Source organism: Schistocerca nitens, chromosome 2 (genome assembly GCF_023898315.1).
Source record: "Schistocerca nitens isolate TAMUIC-IGC-003100 chromosome 2, iqSchNite1.1, whole genome shotgun sequence".
Taxonomy (NCBI): Eukaryota; Metazoa; Arthropoda; class Insecta; order Orthoptera; family Acrididae; genus Schistocerca; species Schistocerca nitens.
Window position 1 is genome coordinate 581,049,741 of NC_064615.1, and position 18,375 is coordinate 581,068,115.

Consider the following 18,375-nt stretch of genomic DNA (forward strand, 5'->3'; position numbering starts at 1 on the left):
CCGGCGGCTGCAGCGTGCAGACGCGCCCCCCTCCGAGCTCCGCGCCGCAGCCGGGGAGCCGCCGCCTCAGTAGCGCCGCCTGCGTCCTCTCAGCTGCTGCGCCTGCCGGCTCTCCTCAGCCTCTCGGGAACCACGCGCGCCCAAGTTGCGGTGTCCAGCCGAGGGGAAGCACTCCGCCCCGCCAAAGCGACGACGTCCTGCGCTACGCAGTTAGCAAGGAGGAGAGCTCTGATTCTCTCTTCTGAACGCGTCTTTTCAAGTAAGCTTCTCTGACTGTAACGTGCACAAAACCAGATCCACAAGCACAAATATGGTGTACGTTATGATCGCTAGGTAATGGAAAGTCGAAATCATCCGCAACAATGGCCAATTCAGTGAGCCATAAATTGAAAAGCAATGTTTGAATTTTTTCTTCTACTTTATCTCACATTACCTGTGCGAGCAGAAATCCGTGTGCATAGTGCTGAAAGTGTCAGTGCGTGATTATTCTCCGCCTCACTGGATTACATGTGGAATCTCGAAACAACATACGAACATAATTATTTCTGGTCAGTAACTTCCCGAGAATCAGAAGAAAGCTACGTCGCTGTTATCGAGTGACTGTCAATACTTATCCGACAACGTTGGAATCATTGAGCACGGTTTGCACGTCTTGCAATACTTGCGACGACTGTCACACGTGTGTTGTTTGAGAGAACTGGCCGCTACTTGTGATAGTGTCGTCTGATATTAGGTGTGTGGTTCAATGTGATATTATTCGCCGAGTATTTTAATATAGCTATTGCCTGACACACTGTCTCCTGCTTGAACACTGTGTCTACGAACTTTTAGTTTCGGATTCTCTTCCTGCCCTTTTTGTGAATTACGACTTCAAGATATTTGGGACTTAAACATTTTTCTGAACTGTGTAACAGTTTGTTCTCTTGTTAAGAGAACTTAATACTAGGAAGAAATATTTTTTGTAAACAAGGTGCTGAGTTTTTAATCTGAATTTAATTTGCCTTATTGCCAAAGAATATCGACGTCAAGAAAGTTTATTACGTGTTTTTCGAAGATTTTAGTTAATACATTATAGATATTTATAAAATGCACTCATTAACAGTGGACCTCAAACGAATGAAAAGACAGTCGGTGCTAACGAAAGCATTCCAGTATATTCCGTGAGTTTGGGAACTGTACACGTGAGTGAAGTTTCTGTGCAAAGGCCCCGCGGTTAAGTGGTCAAGTAAAATTAATGTGCCGAGATTAACCTTCAGAAGCTTGACGTTCAAAGCAGTGTCCGAGTCTCATATTTTTGTCAGTGTTAAATGTTAGAGGATACACCACAGTGAGGCGGATCGGACCGAGTCACACTTGCGGTTAGCATATTCGTGAAAATCGATACGCGGGAAAGAGGAGCGTGCGTGTCGGACGGCTCAGAAGCGCAGCTCTGCTTTAGCCTGAGCTGTGGTGGGCGGCTGCCCTGCAAGGAGCGAACAGTAAGCCGAGACGAGGCCTTGACCTTCCGCTCCGGCGCGCCGCGTCGAATAAGGAAAACACGGCGCACGCCGCCGCGTCTTACCGGGGAATCTTCGCTTCCGAGAGAGGAGGAGGAAGAGCGGCGAACGACGCGCCGGCTGGGAATTTGGCCCGCGGGACGCAGCAGCAGCGGCAGCGGCAGCGCCGTAGCGGGAGACGGCGGAAGCTGGCTTGTGGTGAGCGCGGCCCCATGTGGCGCTGCCCGCTGGCCAACCAGCTGCGGCTGGCGGCCGCCAAGGCGCACGCCTTCGCCTGGATAGCCGGCGCCGCCATCCTTCATGGGATGGTGAGTACGCAACTCTGTTCTGGCAGACTTCAGCTCGGTGGTAGACGCTTTTATTTTACACCGTTTCTGCGCACTGGTTACAACGCAGGCTGTTATAGGAACCAACTTGTTGCACGAGTGCTGATCTCCTCAGAAACGATTCTACACCTCCTAGAATTTTGCACTCTTCGAAGAGAACCAACGATAACGGATCCATGTTATCCACTGTGTCACGGTTAACTTATTGCAACTCCCCATTACAGTTCAGGGTAAAGTATTATAATGCGGGCTTTCAAAAGCAAGATCAATAGAGTCGTACATACTCTACTAATGATAATAATAAGGGAAACAAAAGCGAAAAATTTCTGTTCAGGTATTTATTCCTCCATTACATAGTTCTCAAGCTACCGGGTGATCAAAAAGTCAGTATAAATTTGAAAACTGAATAAATCACGGAATAATGTAGACAGAGAGGTACAAATTGACACACATGCTTGGAATGACATGGGGTATTATTAGAACCAAAAAAATACAAACGTTCAAAAAATGTCCGACAGAATAACAATAATTATCATAACAAAATAAGACAAAGCAAAGATGATGTTCTTTACAGGAAATGCTCAATATGTTCACCGTCATTCCTCAACAATAGCTGTAGTCGAGGAGTAATGTTGTGAACAGCACTGTAAAGCATGTCCGAAGTTACGGTGAGGCTTTGGCGTCGGATGTTGTCTTTCAGTATCCCTAGAGATGTCGGTCGATCACGATACACTTGCGACTTCAGGTAATCCCAAAGTCAATAATCGCACGGACTGAGGTCTGGGGGCCTGGGAGGCCAAGCATGACGAAAGTGGCGGCTGAGCACACGATCATCACCAAACGACGCGCCCAAGAGATCTTTCAAGCGTCTAGCAATATGTTTTTTTTGTTCTAATAAAACCCCATGTCATTCCAAGCATGTGTGTCAATTTTTACCTCTCTATCTACATTATTCCGTGGTTTATTAAGTCTTCAAATTTATACTGACTTTTTGATCACCCGGTACATAAAACTTATCTTACAAGGGATGGTGTCGATAGAGTGTCGCGCAAATTGTATTCTCACATAGCACAGTTAATAGAGCAATAAAATGTACATACACCATAAAAATTGTGGCCGTTATTGACAATTGGAACAGGAGATACCAGTCGCCAAAGTTACGATGAGAATACGCTAAATATGAATGATTTATTACACAAATGGATTATTTGAGACAAATAGTGAACAATATGACATGAAACACTCTGTAACAGAGTTTATTTACTTGACTACACTATCAGAGGCAAAAATATGCAAGTCAGCAATGACAGCATGGTCACTGCATAGACAGTTCTCGCAGTGTGCGCATCTGACGAAACCACATTCGTCACATTTCTCATGGAAACAGTCTTCCGTTAGCAGTTCTTCGAAACAGTGCTTTAAGAGTGTTTGAAACACGCCAGGAAAGTCTTTGGTATAGCTGCATTGGGGAAAAAAAATGCAAATTTAATTAAGTTGGAGAATCGTGCCGTCGAGAACTGGAAATATACAAACCATTGAAGGAGTATGAAGTGGTCTTTATGCCATATGCTAAAGTTACTTTTAGAAGATACCATAGTTGCAATTTGTGATGTCGCAGAATTTTTTGTATAGACGGAGGAAGAAAACGTTGGCAGGGTGCACAGTGGCTGTGCACTTTGCTGGAATCAGCTTCTTGATGAATTCAGCATCTTCAAGAACTGTAGAGCTGTATAGTTCGTCGTGGCTCGTCATCTCTATTGGCTGTCCAGGAGTCCACCAAAGAAGGACTTTAGTATTCTCTTGTATCTGGCAACATGCTTGTTCTAGGAAGAGATTTAAGTTCTTCTTTGTCACATTAGCAGATTTTCTAGCAAACGTCGTGACGTTCGGCAAATTTGTATACATATTTGCAGGAAAATGGCCAGTGGGCTGCGATACGAGCACATACAAATGGGGTAATTGCGTACCATCCACCGCAATCCCAGGCATCGTCATATAAGACTGTGTGATGCCAACTATGAATCCATCCGCAATAAAGACATACTTGCTTCCCTAACTCCGAGGGTCTGTCCAGATCGTAACTCTTTATTAAATCTGGTGACAGATGTTTTTCCTCAGTGAGAGACCTGATTTCTCTCACGAATTGATACGCTTTTTGTTGAATATCGGCATCCATTTCAACCAACCTCTTGCTAACTTTGTGGGTTATTTTGCGCAGATAATGTTATTCTTACGTTTAAATTTCTTTACCCACGAGTTGGAAGCTTTGAACTGCAGTGAATTGTGAGAGTCAGTTCTCTTCTTTATCTTCAGTGCCCAAAGTCCCAGTGTGCGGTCATGTATTATTGCATTTTCCTGTCTCTTTTGCTATAAAATGCCTCACGTAAATGATCATATACTGCAGATTTTTTGTGTTTGACGAAAAACATTGATTTATCCTGGTTTCAAAGTTTTATAACACAGTTTTGCTCTTTATTTACCTTTTCCGTGCGAACACTTTATTAATTTTCAGGTGCAGTGTCGTATCGGTTGCTAATCCAGGACGACATAGACGGAAAGGATCAACATTTCCTATTGTTTCCTTTGTTTGTTTTGTACGCATCAGCCAGGAATCCTTCTGGAAACTTCGTTCGTTTGCTTTGAGGTGATGGCCGATAAGGTGAACCGCTGCCCCCTTGGAAATCCGCCACTGGTGACATTGCTTCATCTATCACTGTCATGACACTATCATTTTCTTCATCTGATGCCTCTTCATTTATTAGATGTGTTGCATTATTTGCTCATAAATAACTCGCTCTTCTCCTGGAGGTAAATTTTCTACAATACCGAAGTATTCCACCAACAGTTTCACAATTACTCCCCTGTCTCATTGTCCAGGGGGAACACTCACTACCTCTGTAAACACACTTCCACACCACAAAGATAACCTGATCTACTCTAACAGCAAACGCAAACCCATCTAGCATATTGTGATCCTGCGCTGCTTGCAGAACGATAGACGGCTTTAGTAGAGATAAACCTATTACCGCCACACCTATTCCTCCCTCTCCTGCCGATACCGCTGCAGCATAGTCAGTAACGAAACAAAAATAGTTTTGTTCTATTCTCCGTGACGAGTACCGTGACCTTCCCTTGTTACAATCTTAAGCAAAATAAATTTCTTTTATTTCTGTCAATGCTCACAAAACATTTGTCTTGAGACTAACGGTTTCGATGAGCAATCACCATCTTCACGTCTGCAACAAAACATGGGAAATAAATTACAATTGGTGGACCAATTACAGCTTAAAACAATAAAATATACCATAACGAAAAATTATTACTATCATGGATGTGGAAGCATGAGCTTAAAATATGACGAGACATACCTGTTTTTTAACATTTCCTGATATAATAAGGCCATATGTCATAGTCACAAAATATACACAAAATCGGCTTAGTATCGTCGCATATATTTAAAGTTTGGAGTAAGCTAGGCCTCAGTGCAGGTGGAGTCATACTGTCATTATCGCTACTGTTCATAACAAACTGAAGTACAGTAACTGTAACATACGTTTGTGCCGTAAACTCGTTAGTCTATACATACCGTCGACCTTAAAATTGTACAGAATGCAATAACTAAAGATGAAAATTGGTGAAGTCTATAGCTGGCTTACCAAATTTATAAGTTATTGACGCAATAAAATGTAATAATTAAAAACACTAATGAAGTAAATTTAAAATTGTTAAAAGGAAATGGTTTAGCTATAATATGTGATTCTGAGACACTCTTGTGATCATTTTACATAAAAATAATCGAAAACACAACAATGAGCTTATGGAACTAATAAAATAATGTAAAGTTTGTAGACTAACGAAGGGAATCAGCGAAAAGGATGAAAACAAAAGACTAAAGTAAGTAACCAGCGACATCTCTTGGCGTAGCCGCCAGAATTTAGCTTAGGCGAGAAATCGGAGGAACTTAACTGCTAGAGCGCCTCACGTACCCTGTGACACGCCGTTTACAAGAAAAGTATAATAAAATATTGCAAGTCACTTAATGAGATTATTTTTCTAATGAAGTGTATTATATAAAAAGAGAAGGGACAATTAAACGCGAGAGTAAAGCGAACAACGTAAGAAAACGGAGTCAGGCTACAAATCAGGTATGTCTCATCATATTTTAAGTGCATGTTTCCACATCAATGAAAGGAATAAATTTTCGTTGAGTTATATTTTATTGTTTTATGATGTAATCTGTCGACTACTTCTTATTTATTTCCTATGTTTTTCTGTAGATCTGAAGATGGTCATTGCTGACCGAAACGGGTAGACTAAGGACCATATGTTTAGTGATCACTGACGGAAATAAAAGACATTTATTCTTGACTTCTTGGATCACTGCTTTAATTGGCGACTATTTTGCAGGTTATGAAACCTAACCAAAATGTCGCATCAGTTATGAAGCGAGATGTATTTTCAATAATGTGGAATAACTTCAGGCCTAGTTATTTTGGCATTTATTTTCTATAGCTTCTCCGAATCAATTAAGGAGAACACTGGGGATGTTCTTCCAACAAGACCACTGCCTATTTCCACCAATGTGTTCTCAAACAGATCTGTACTGAACTCCACATCGATTAGGCGTTATGCTGTTACCTTACTTCCGCTGCCAGTTAATGAAATTATTTTACTGCCGACTGTAACGTACACAGCCACTGTGAATCGTAGTACTAATGCTTTTACTTGTCGTTTCGCGTAATTAAACTGGCTGACAAAAAATAGTGAAGCACCCACAAAGACAGGAGGAAACGAAATGAAACATCACTGATTAAGAGGGTGTGGAATGTAAGTGTAGCGACAGCAAAATCAAGTTAAATTTACCAAAAATTTCGCAGAATGAGGTTACTTATCAACCGAGCGAGGTGGCGCAGTGGTTAGCACACTGGACTCGCATTCAGGAGGACGACGGTTCAAACCCCTGTGGTGGGAAGCATGTACGAAGTTGCGTTGACTTCCGACTATAAATTCTGGGTTCTTCATTTTTTTTATCAGGCAGTGGTGTATTTTAATAGCTGATTCCGACTAAAGTCGTAAGCTAGGTCCACACCCACTCAGATATTTATAAGTTCTTGCAACCTTATTTTTGTACCGAAGAAAGGTTTCAAATGCCAAAATTAATATGTCTATAAGTTATAACACAACAGACTGTAAGGCGAAACAGAGTAACATTGCATCTGACATTATCAGCTCCCGACAACATTTCAGAGAAATGAAATATAACACTAGGTTGTGGTAAAGCAAAGCTGAAAATCCCCCTGTCAGAAAAAGAGGTGTTAATGTATTATACAATTCACGTTAAATCGCATTCACCTATGTACAGCATAGAAACCATTGTTTTTGCTTTAAGAAATCAAAAGCTGCAGATTCACTAGTTAAAAATGCTTTGGAAATTAGGTGTTTGCCGCCTCGTGCAGTTTCGTAGCCGCGCGTGACATCGTTAGTACGTAGTAATGTGTGAGAAGTCGAGCTACTGCGCTTCGAATGTCTTATGTACTTGGTCTAAATATCTTTGCTACCGCATGCGTTATCCAAGTTTGACAAGAAAAATAGCCAGACAGTTGGTGATCTAGCAGTCCGGGAGACTCCACATTGTTGCTCACAAACTGGAGGGACAGTTTTGGAACTGGTATGACTGTGTACTACACACACTGTCATAATCTGCATATAGACTGGTAGAGCGTTAATTTCCACTGACTTAAAACGCTTCACAAACAGGGCTTATTTGTAAGCCTTCGTTTCCTTTTTTTAAATATTGACTTCAGCTTTTTGGCTTTTCCTATGTGGACCAGGACGGTAGTACCTGAAACTAGCTCTCCAGTCAAATACTCGCTGCTCTGTACGTGACCATAATTATTTGCATTCGCACTATCGTGTCTACCTCTTCTAAGAGATAAGGGAATGTTACACTTATCACTTGTCGTGGCGTAATTGGGGAAATCCCCCACTAAAGAAGCAAGCGTGATGAATTGCAACACGCTGCACAATTGCACAATATTTTCTTACAATTTTAAGTAACACGACAAATATAAATTTTATTTTCGAGTTCACCTGTGTAGAGATTTATATTTACCAATGTTTAGATCAATTCACTTAATAGTATTCTTGTAATAAACTGAAAATCGTAACACAAATTTTTCACGACTTGTTGAGATAGAATGTTGAAAATTGACTCAAACATAAAATCCTAGACTTTATTGGCACATTCATATAAAGTTACAGTAAATTTTGTTAAAATTTGTTGAAACTGTAAGATTATGTATCATTTTTAAGGAAGCCACAGTGGATCCTTATGCTTTAATTGGGAATATATAATGAATATGAAGACTGTATTTAAATAGCTACAGATGTAGTAATTTTTCATAAAGATAGAGTAAATCAGCGAGGTTTGATCCATGAACTATTTAAAAAATTGAGTCTTCTGTGAGTTTTATAGTTGAAGATGTGGGATTTCGACTGTAGATAGATAAATAATTTCTCTTCCTGTTTAAATATCACGGTTTTCTGACTCCTAAACGAAACAGAATTCGTGATTTCCTTCATGATACCGAGAATATTTATAGACTTTCGAATAGAGATCGCTCTAGTCAGAAAGATAGTAGAACTTACAATGGCTGGCATAAGCCGTCAATCCAGATCGCCAAATAGACGTCAGAAGTGCTATTCCAGGCATATGTCAGAAAACGATCAGTGGATGGAATTTTATGCGAACAGTTGATTGTGGAATCTGGAGAGAAGTTATTGTTTCTGCATGATTTAGATTAGACAGTGTGCAATGAAAAAGTACCTACCCTTAGATGAGGGGCTTTTCATTCAGCAATGATTTGATTCTGCGAACGTGTAAGCAGTCTGTTTTAGAGCTTGACGGTACAGCTGTATTATTCAAGCTATTGGTAACTATACTTCGCGTGTGAGCGTAATGAATAGAACAATGGCGTGTTTTATGTTGCAACCTTGACTTCAAAATTTGTTATAGAGTGCTATTCTGATTGCCAAGAGAAAATTCCGTGTGTCAGAAACGTAGCAGAACTGAACAACTTTATCTTTGAATACCAGCAACAACGTATCTGGGAGAGCACCACTAAAACGAACGAATGAACATAACGAACTTCACTGATTAGGACTTCGTGCGTGATCGGGAAAATATTTTCCGAACTGTTCATAGAAATTCCAAAGCAACAGATACACAACAACGGGATTGTGTGCCTTGTTCTCTCGACAGGTCTTACGAGTGACCTTGAATAATAATGAAACTATATCTACGGATTTTTTGTTTTGTTTCAGTCGATTAGACTCCTTGAAGTTTCAAGGATTTATAAGTGGCATGCAAGATTTAATTTACAGCTAAGAACACTATACTAGCGGATCTGACAGGTGAACAAAGTAATCCTGGCTGTTTTAAGTCTTTTTCAGCAACAGTACTGAAAGTTACCTAGCGTCACCCATTTCTAGTGTTGGCAAATTCGATTAGCTGCAACGCAGACAAATATCGACGAACAAATATCGACGAACAAAAACTGCCGGCCGATGTGGCCGAGCGGTTCTAGGCTCTTCAGTCTGGAATTGCGCGACCGCTACGGTCGCAGGTTCGAATCCTGCCTGGGGCATGGATTTGTGTGATGTTCTTAGGTTAGTTAGGTTTAAGTAGTTCTAAGTTCTAGGGGACTGACGACCTCAGATGTTAAGACCTATAGTGCTCAGAGCCATTTGAACAAAAACTCGCCACTCTGTAACTTACTCACTCTTAATAAAATTAAAACTGTCACATAACGTTTTGATAGCACGTTGTCTCCTGCCGGTGTATTACATAGCAATAAATGTAGTAAGATAGGAAAATATTATTCTTAATGGAAATGCTTTTGTTTCATTTGACACATTATGAGGTGGTATATATCTAATGATGTCTCTCAAAGAAAGAAACACATCGTGTAAGTTAAAATGAAACCACTGCTTTTTGGATAGTTCACCGTACCTTAAAACGTTTACTTACATTCGTGGAGGCGTAGAAGCACATAGGTCACTTAAGAGACATTTTTCTTATGAGCATATATTGTCTGTGACAGTAGTTGGGTTGTTGTGAGGGAGGAGACCAGACAGCGAGGTCATCGGTCTCATCGGATTAGGGAAGGACGGGGAAGGAAGTCGGCCGTGCCCTTTCAAAGGAACCAGCCCATCATCAGCCTGGAGCGATTTAGGGAAATCACGGAAAACCTAAATCAGCATGGCCGGACGCGGGATTGAACCGTCGTCCCCCAGAATGCGAGTCCAGTGTGCTAACCACCGCGCCACCTCGCTCGGTCTCTCTGACAGTATTGTAAGATTAAGAAGTTCTGTAATGTTGCTATCTGTCTCTTTATTCTTTGTAAGAGATAGCAATGTATAATGAAAGAGCGCTACTGAAAATTTCAATTTAAATTACCAACATTATTGCCTATTTATAAAAATAGTTTTCCACCAAATTTTATGAAAAATAAAACTTGTACGTTTTTCACGATTTTCTAGGCAACAAACAGTTGTTCACTGAAGGCAGCGTATGCAATTTGAAACATACGGTAAAAACAAATAATTATGTCTTACATGAAAGGAAGACCTTTTTAGTAACTGATGTGTTTAAAAAACTTACATTGAAAAGTGACATGCCGTTAACACCTATTTTAAGTGTTATCAAAATAAAGAAAGAAGGGAAGTTCAACGTTTCATCGAGATCGAGTTAATTAGAAACGAAACTCTAGCTCAGATTGTGAGGGGAGGAAGAAAGGCGGCGGCAGCCATTTCATATGAACAACGCTGGTACTTGCCTGGAGAGATGTAGACATAAATCATGATGGCCAGACGAGGGTATGAAGCCCACTCCTCCGCGATGCAGGTCTACAGTCTCAACCACTGCACCACCGCCATCGATTTGTTGTTCATGGTGATCAGTACTGAGAAGATTGTGATCATGTGGTTTTAGCCTTTACGTTATGGGCACTCACTGAAGATTTATGGGAACCTCGTGGCACACAAGCACAAAATGTGGCGACATAAGCAGCTCACTGACTGACTGATGACTTCCGTTTTACACTGTAAGTTACTGACATCTTTTACTTCGCTCTACGAGGTCTCTTCTATGGCTTGTACGTCATCTGTAGAATTAACCAACGTGCTGTAATAGACGTATCGTACAACCATGGAAGTCAAAATGTTTTAAATGTTGCGGATGGTTTTCTGTTGCTGCACAAGCATACACAGTCACTGTCATTTGCACTAGTTTTGAAAGACGAATATATGTATTTTAGTTGGTCGAATATCAGAGCTCGTGAATTTGGCACTACTGTCACATATTGTGTATGTGGACTCCGCCTATCCTATTGCAGATCGTTTTTATTCTGTCTAGAATTTGACAGTTGCGAACAGGAGCTTGTACGTTGTTAATTGCTCGTTTTGGCGATTTTCAAGGCTAATCAGCAGGAAGTATCAAGTTGCGAAAAATGAACACCTTCGACATATTTTAATCTTCGAATTTAATAGAGGATCTAGTGCTGCAGAAACCGCGAGGAGAATTAAATGATAATTAAATCAAGACCTTACGCTGCCGACAGGCGTTGATATACATAGAGGGGGACAGTTGTGTGCCCCGACTGGGACTCGAACCCGGGATCTCCTGCTTGCATGGCAGACGCTCTATCAATCTCTCTCTCTCTCTCTCTCTCTCTCTCTCTTTTTTTTATTATTTTTATTTTTATTTTTTTTTTTTTTCCCGTTGCGTTTGGTCTGGGTGGAGGCATCACAAGACATTCGTTCAAGTTGATCGTTGATTCCTTGACTCAGTTTTTTTATTACAGAGACCACGCAGCCCTCCGACCGAACACGCTGAGCTACCGTGCCGGCGTCCATCTCAGCCACCGAGGGCACAGAGGATACCGCGACTGCAGGGACTTATCCCTTGCACCCTCCCCGTGAGACCCACATTCCCAACTTAATGTCCACACACTACATTCGTAGTGCCCCTGCCCATTACACTCATTACTCGCGGAAATCTTACAGAGTCCCGTAAGAATTCGGACAATACGTGTGCATCCGCACATAAGAAGGTCAATGGCCGGTTAGCCTGAACTATATGAAGATGGTATCTGTTCTTTTGGACATGTCCGAAAGAGCGTGCAAGGGATAAGTCCTTGCAGTCGCACTATCCTCTGTGCCCTGGGTGGCTCAGATGGATAGAGCGTCTGCCATCTCGGGTTCGAGTCCCAGTCGTGGCACACATTTTCAACTGTCCCCGTTGATGTATATCAACGCCTGCCGGCAGCGTAAGGTCTTGATATCATTTCATTCTAGAGCGCTGCATGGTCACCGATGCAAGGTATCTGTTCTTTCGGGCACCGACCTTGTGGCCGAACGGTTCTAGGTGCTTCAGTCTGGAACCGCACTGCTGCTACGGTCGCAGGTTCGAATCTTGGCTCGGGCATGGATGTGTGTGATGTCCTTAGGTTAGTTAGGTTTAAGTAGTTCTAAGTCTAGGGGACTGATGACCTCAAATATTAAGTCGCATAGAGCTTAGAGCCATTTGAACCATTTTTTGATCTTTCGGACATGTCCGAAAGAACAGATACCATCTTCATATATTCACATAACGAGAAGAATTTTTGATGTGTATGGGAAAGAATCATTTACTGAGATGACAGCACGGGAATGGTTTCTCGATTCCGAACTGGAAAATTCGACACGTTGCGGAAGATCTTTTTTTGTTGAAAACCGCCTAAATCCGCAAGTTCAAAATAATTCTCATTGAGCAATGCGGGAATTGGCAGAAATTATGGTACGCGATCACATAATCATTGTGCGCCATTTGTATTCATTGAGTAAAGTGCAAAAATTGGATACTTCAGCTCCACATTTTTTAAGCAACACCTACAAAAATCAGTGAATAACCACATGTTCGTCTTTTCTAAGCCATAACCGTTTAGCTTGTCGTAGGTACAGAATATTCCTAGGGGACACTGTTACAGGTGACGAGAAATTGTTCCTTCAAGTAAACTTAAAGAAAAAGAGTGGCTCAGCTCATAGAATAAAACAACGTCCCAAGTGAAGGACGGCGCACATCCTCAAAAAATCACATTGTGGGTTTTGTAGAACCAAGAGTAGCATTTTTCATCATGAATTGCTACGAAGAATAGAAACGAAAAAACTGCTGCTTCTATTGAACATCTAAGGTGACGCGCTGTTGCTTTTGAAAACGCACCTGGTAGCCCAGAGTTGTTAGCATTTTAAAAACGGAACGAACTTATGCACCGACCCAGTATTTACCTCAATAATGTTGATTTATTCCCAGTGTCGGAGAACGCCCTTACAAGTCGATACCCGCTACAGCAGGCCAAGTTGTTTTGTAAGCCTTGTGCCATCTTTTCTCTGGAGTCATTGCTCTCGACAAACAACAGTGACTTCACAAAAACTCTTACTTCTCAATGCCCGGAAGAGGCTTAAAGTCTTGTTTTATCTCTGCACGAGCCCAAAAGAGTAATCCAGTGGCCTACATTATTAGCAGTTTTACAAGATGGCATGACTTGTGTGTTTTCAGACGTTCATCGCACGCAACAACACCAGTTACAGTATACAAAAAAAAAAAAAAGAAGTCTGCTAAAAACTACACACGTTCGCGTATTTTGTCTGAGAAGATGGCCCGAGATATCCCGACCTGCCTCAGCAAATATTTGCGCGTAATGCATAGATGCGGCGGTACCGACTTCGCGAGGATTAAAAACTGAAACTGAAGGCTTTCGTCATTCATTATGTGTTTCCTGTAAATACTATCGACTTCGTTATACTAAATGGTATCTCCTGCTCTTTTAATGATCATCGAAATTTCTAACAAGTGAAACCGACTTAGTCGTTCATACCTTTGAAAATACTTACCGTAGTGACCAGACGAAACTACAATCGTCCAGCCACAACTGTGGGTTCTTTTATGGCTCTAGGAGACGGCTCATCTGAGCTACACCATATGAAATATTAGCTCACTTTATTACATGAATGATAAGTTTTTTTTAACTTGATACAATCCTTTATATAGGAGTGCTTGATAATTTATAGCTCATTGACTATTAAAGCATCACTAATTAACAAACTGTTGTCTTGAGGTACAATGTTCAACATTAATAACACTCCAAGTTCATCTGAAACTTTACGACTACCACAGTCCTACTGCTGTAGCTGATGTCTCGAAGTCTGGCAGAGCTCTTGCTGGCTCTCGACTCCATGTTGACCTCAATGTGAGGGCGGTATATACTGAGAGTGGTAAAGCTCTGTACAAAGTATGGCCATCCTTTTCCCCTGCGTTTGCCGCCGTCGGCAGTTCGGGATTGGTTGAAAACGCGTCACGTGACAATAGCAGCCATTGTGGGCCCAAGCGCTACGTGTGAAGCACAGGAAGTGTTGTGTATCTTCGAAGTTTTAAGTACGGTAATGCCTCAGTGCTGTGTTTTTGGCTGTTCGTCTCGATGCGAAAAGGGCGAAAAACTGTACAGAATCCCTTCCGAAGGAAGAGATGAAACAAAAAGGAGAATATTGGTAGCAATGGAAAAGGTTGCAGGAAAACGACTTAACCGTTCAGTTAATTTTATTCATTTCTGACCTTCTGTCTTTGTCTCCTTTTTACATTTCTGTAGTTACTGTTTCCTACAGCCTACTTTTGATCGTAGGCCTAGTTTTATTCGAACACGTTTTAAAAATATTGTATGCTCTTGTACTTTCGTAATCATTGTCCTTATGTCATGCAGACAAAATTTTATGACATAGATCTGACAAAAAATATGAAGCCTGCGTAATCATATAGACAAGTTTATCAATTCTATTTACTAAGGTACCCCGCATATGTATTTGAATCCAATGCTTTATTTCGTATAACAAAAGGGACATTGGGCGAATTTTCGTAGTACCGAGTAGCAGGAACAAGAAGTAAGTCGATGTAGAGCTTTAAATTAGCGATGGATTTTTCCTTTCACTTGCGAACTAATATTGGTTCCTTTTTGTCCTTCTGACTATTGGATAGGCCCAATTTAACGCTAATTACGAAAATAGATGTTCAAAGTCGTTACCACAACAAGAACTGCGAAATCTGCTTTCGCTATTTATAAAGGATAGCAGGGAGAAAACTGTGTTTCATGCTCGCCACAACAAACGCTTTTCGACTCATTTAGCTTAAATCTGTTGAGATTTTTTGTTCCGTTTGAAGCTATTGATCAGTTTTAGCTGTGCATTAGACGGTTGAGTGCACTTCTTTAATATACATGGCTAAATATGCTGCAGAAGTCAATGTATCACCAACGGCGCAGTGGGCCCAAAATGGCGGCCACTGCCAAGTTGGCCGTACTTTCCCTACACAGAGTGGAGGCTTGTCTCCAGGGGCGCCTTCCACACATCGTTGCGGACTGCAGCCAACCCTCGTCAATGCCTGTGGTATCGATTCGCGTTGCCAGCTTTGGCGGGGCACCGCCATGTCTGTGCAGTACTACACTTAGCACGTTTCTAACACTGTTTCAACCTTCCTTTGACTTTTGAACACATTTACCTAGCCATTTGTAGGAGGACCTACAGTTATAACGCGCAATTGGAACGAGAGTGCAGCTCGGGTAGTCCCCACGTTGCGATGTGGTCGGCAGCGAAGTTCAAACGTGGGTTCCCCTATAACTCGCTGGTGAAGTCAGCTCGAAGTTCGGAAGAAGACAAGGGCATGCCACCTTAGTAGGATCAGCGAGTCAAGTGGGGCAGTGGTAAGACAATGGATTTGCATTTGAGAGGACGGTGGTTCAATTCCTCGGCTCGTTATACATATTTGGGTATTTCATGATTTCGCTATATTGTTTAAGGCAATTGGCGAAATGGTTGGCTTGAAAGGGCACGCCAGAATTTCTTCGCCATCCTTCCCCACTCCGAGCTTATGTTCCGTCTCTAATGAGCTCGCCGTCGACAGGATGATAAATGCTAATTTTCCTTCATACCTTCCAATAGGAAATGTTCAAACAAACCTTCGGGATCATGACAGCTTTACCTTAACTGACGTAAAATATTCTAATATCTTGCATTACTGTGATTGATATAAAGCGAATAAGGATCATAATTCAAATCAGTCATCTTACAACACTCCAATATGAAACTGTTCCATAGCGCTGTTTATGGATCCTTCTTACTGAAACGATGATCAAATGAGTTCCCCTTGACTAGCGAAGTTATTTTACATAGTTTTGTAGGGAGCACGTTATGCTCATGTGGGAGCGATCTAAATGGTTGTAAAACAATAAACTGGTAGCTAAGATGGCAGAAATTCTTTTTATTCCATGATTACCGGTTTCGGCGAAACTAAGGCCGCCATCATCGGGTTTTAGGATGTATGTATCCTAAGATCCGGTGATGGTGGCTTTAGTTTCGCCGACACCGGTAATCATGGAATAAAAAGAATTCCTGCGATCTTGGCTATTAGTTTATTGTTTTACAGTTATTTTACATAGTTTCTTTACGCTGGAGCAATGATCGCTGATATGTTCAATAATAAAAAAACCATTCATATTATAAAAATGATTGTGTGTGTGTGTGTGTGTGTGTGTGTATGCTTGGTAGTATACATATCCCTTACTGTCAGGCAACAATCGCTGTCGACAGGCTCGGATCTAGGGGGAGCAAACCGGGGTATCTGCCCCGGGCGGCAAACTCAGGAGGCGCGAAATTCATATTCTTGAAGAAAAGAAAAATCTTATTTCACAAAACGCCTAGCATCCCGCGCACGTTGGTCTATCGATTATTCATATGATTTTGAAAAGCTTCCGCCGGCCGGTGTAGCCGTGCGGTTCAAGGCGCTTCAGTCTGGAACGGCGCGACCGCTACGGTCGCAGGTTCGAATCCTGCCTCGGGCATGGATGTGTGTGATGTCCTCAGGTTAGTTAGGTTTAAGTAGTTCTAAGTTCTATGGGACTGATGACCTCAGATGTTAAGTCCCATAGTGCTCAGAGCCATTTGAACCATTTGAAACGCTTCCCTGTCGGTTTTTGAACATTTTTGAACACATTTAAGTTTATTTCTGAATGAATCAGAGCTGAGCCGAATAAATCCGAACGGGTGAATGCCAGTCGCTGTTTGTTTATGTGGTTGATTGGGTCTGCGAATGCTAAGCGTTGTTATAATTGTTAGGGAAAACTACAGATTCAGACTACCAGAGTGGAAATAAACGACCAACAGCAGCAACACGTAAGAAAGACTACGTATTATCTTCTAGGTGCAACCAAGAAAATGAAATTATGACAGAAAATTTTCGCCAGATCGCTTCACTGCTAAGGGCCCGGTTAGCAGCCGCTTAAATTCTATTCTCGGAACAGCGCGGAAAGCGCGTTGTCCGAACACGTAATAACGCCTAACCGGAGAATAAACGCGGGATAACTAAATCGGTGGTGCTGGCAGGGTTAGTGAAGTAAACCGGAGAATTAGTTTTGACAATGTCATCAATAGTTATAGAATTACTGATGGCAATATTGTTTGTTAGAACGAGGAATGAGATGAAACGGAGACATCACACAAATTATATGGAAGAGTATGATGATTCCTAATTTACATACAAATTTCGTACTACTGCTACTCTTGGGTCTCATGCTTGAGAAACTTGGGCATATGACTGAAATGTGGAACTATTTCCTAACATAAAACTTTTTGCTTGTAGTAGGCCTAATAGGCATTTCATATTGGCACTTCGTGAATTATATTCTGTCGTGTTATTTACGTAAATGAGGTAGATAAAAATGACCATTTGTACCAAAACAGTCTCAGTTATTTGGCGTGTGTTACAATCGCTGCAATATTAGAAAAGCTTATTTCATTTCATTTAGTACATAGTGACAAAACAGACGTAATCAAATAGAGAAACCATGCCAATCTTGGGTATTATTCGTATTAACAGCTTTTTCAGTATTAGACAACGACTATTTGATTTTTGATGTAGCAAAAAGTTTGAAGAACTTGCGTATCCTGTAAAGCTGTAGCAAGATTAGAGAGAATAAAATGCTGGGACCTAAGGATTGAAGAAATGTGTACACCTTGCTTGTCTCTTGTCTTTACTGGTTTAGTGTTTCCTATGTTTAATTTTATGTCACACAAAAGGGATAGTTATTAGCTAATAGGCAATAAAGAATGCAAATTTTCCGAAAAGTTCTTACTCTCCCAGTGACATATAATCCCAACCAGTATTAATTGTGAGTTTTTTTTAAGGCTAGGATGTCAAACCGGCCGACTGGGAGCAGGATAGGTACCATATGAAATTATAGTTTCCACTGTTCTGAATATGGATTTTACGGCCTCCATTACAAAATATGCACATTTGAATTTCCACAGAGCGAAATACAGTAACAAGAGATAGAAGAATGCTGTGTGAGGAGGCGAGGCACTGCACTTTGCCGCACTTAAGACCAAATAATATGCATTACATTTCCTCGAACACATATGTCCTGTATATCAAATTCTTCAGAAAGATGTGTAATACAAAATGAACATATATT

At 41.3% G+C, this 18,375-nt stretch overlaps 1 protein-coding gene across 1 annotated transcript in view; it reads left to right on the forward strand.

The window, feature by feature from the left end:
• Positions 1–1,030: 1,030 nt before the first annotated feature.
• Positions 1,031–18,375, forward strand: part of LOC126236641 (phospholipid-transporting ATPase IF-like) — a 683,598-nt gene continuing 666,253 nt past the window's right edge. The window contains exon 1 of the mRNA XM_049946098.1: positions 1,031–1,804. Coding sequence (XP_049802055.1) covers positions 1,709–1,804 — 96 coding nt within the window. The 5' untranslated portion in view covers positions 1,031–1,708. The remainder of the gene's footprint in view (positions 1,805–18,375) is intronic.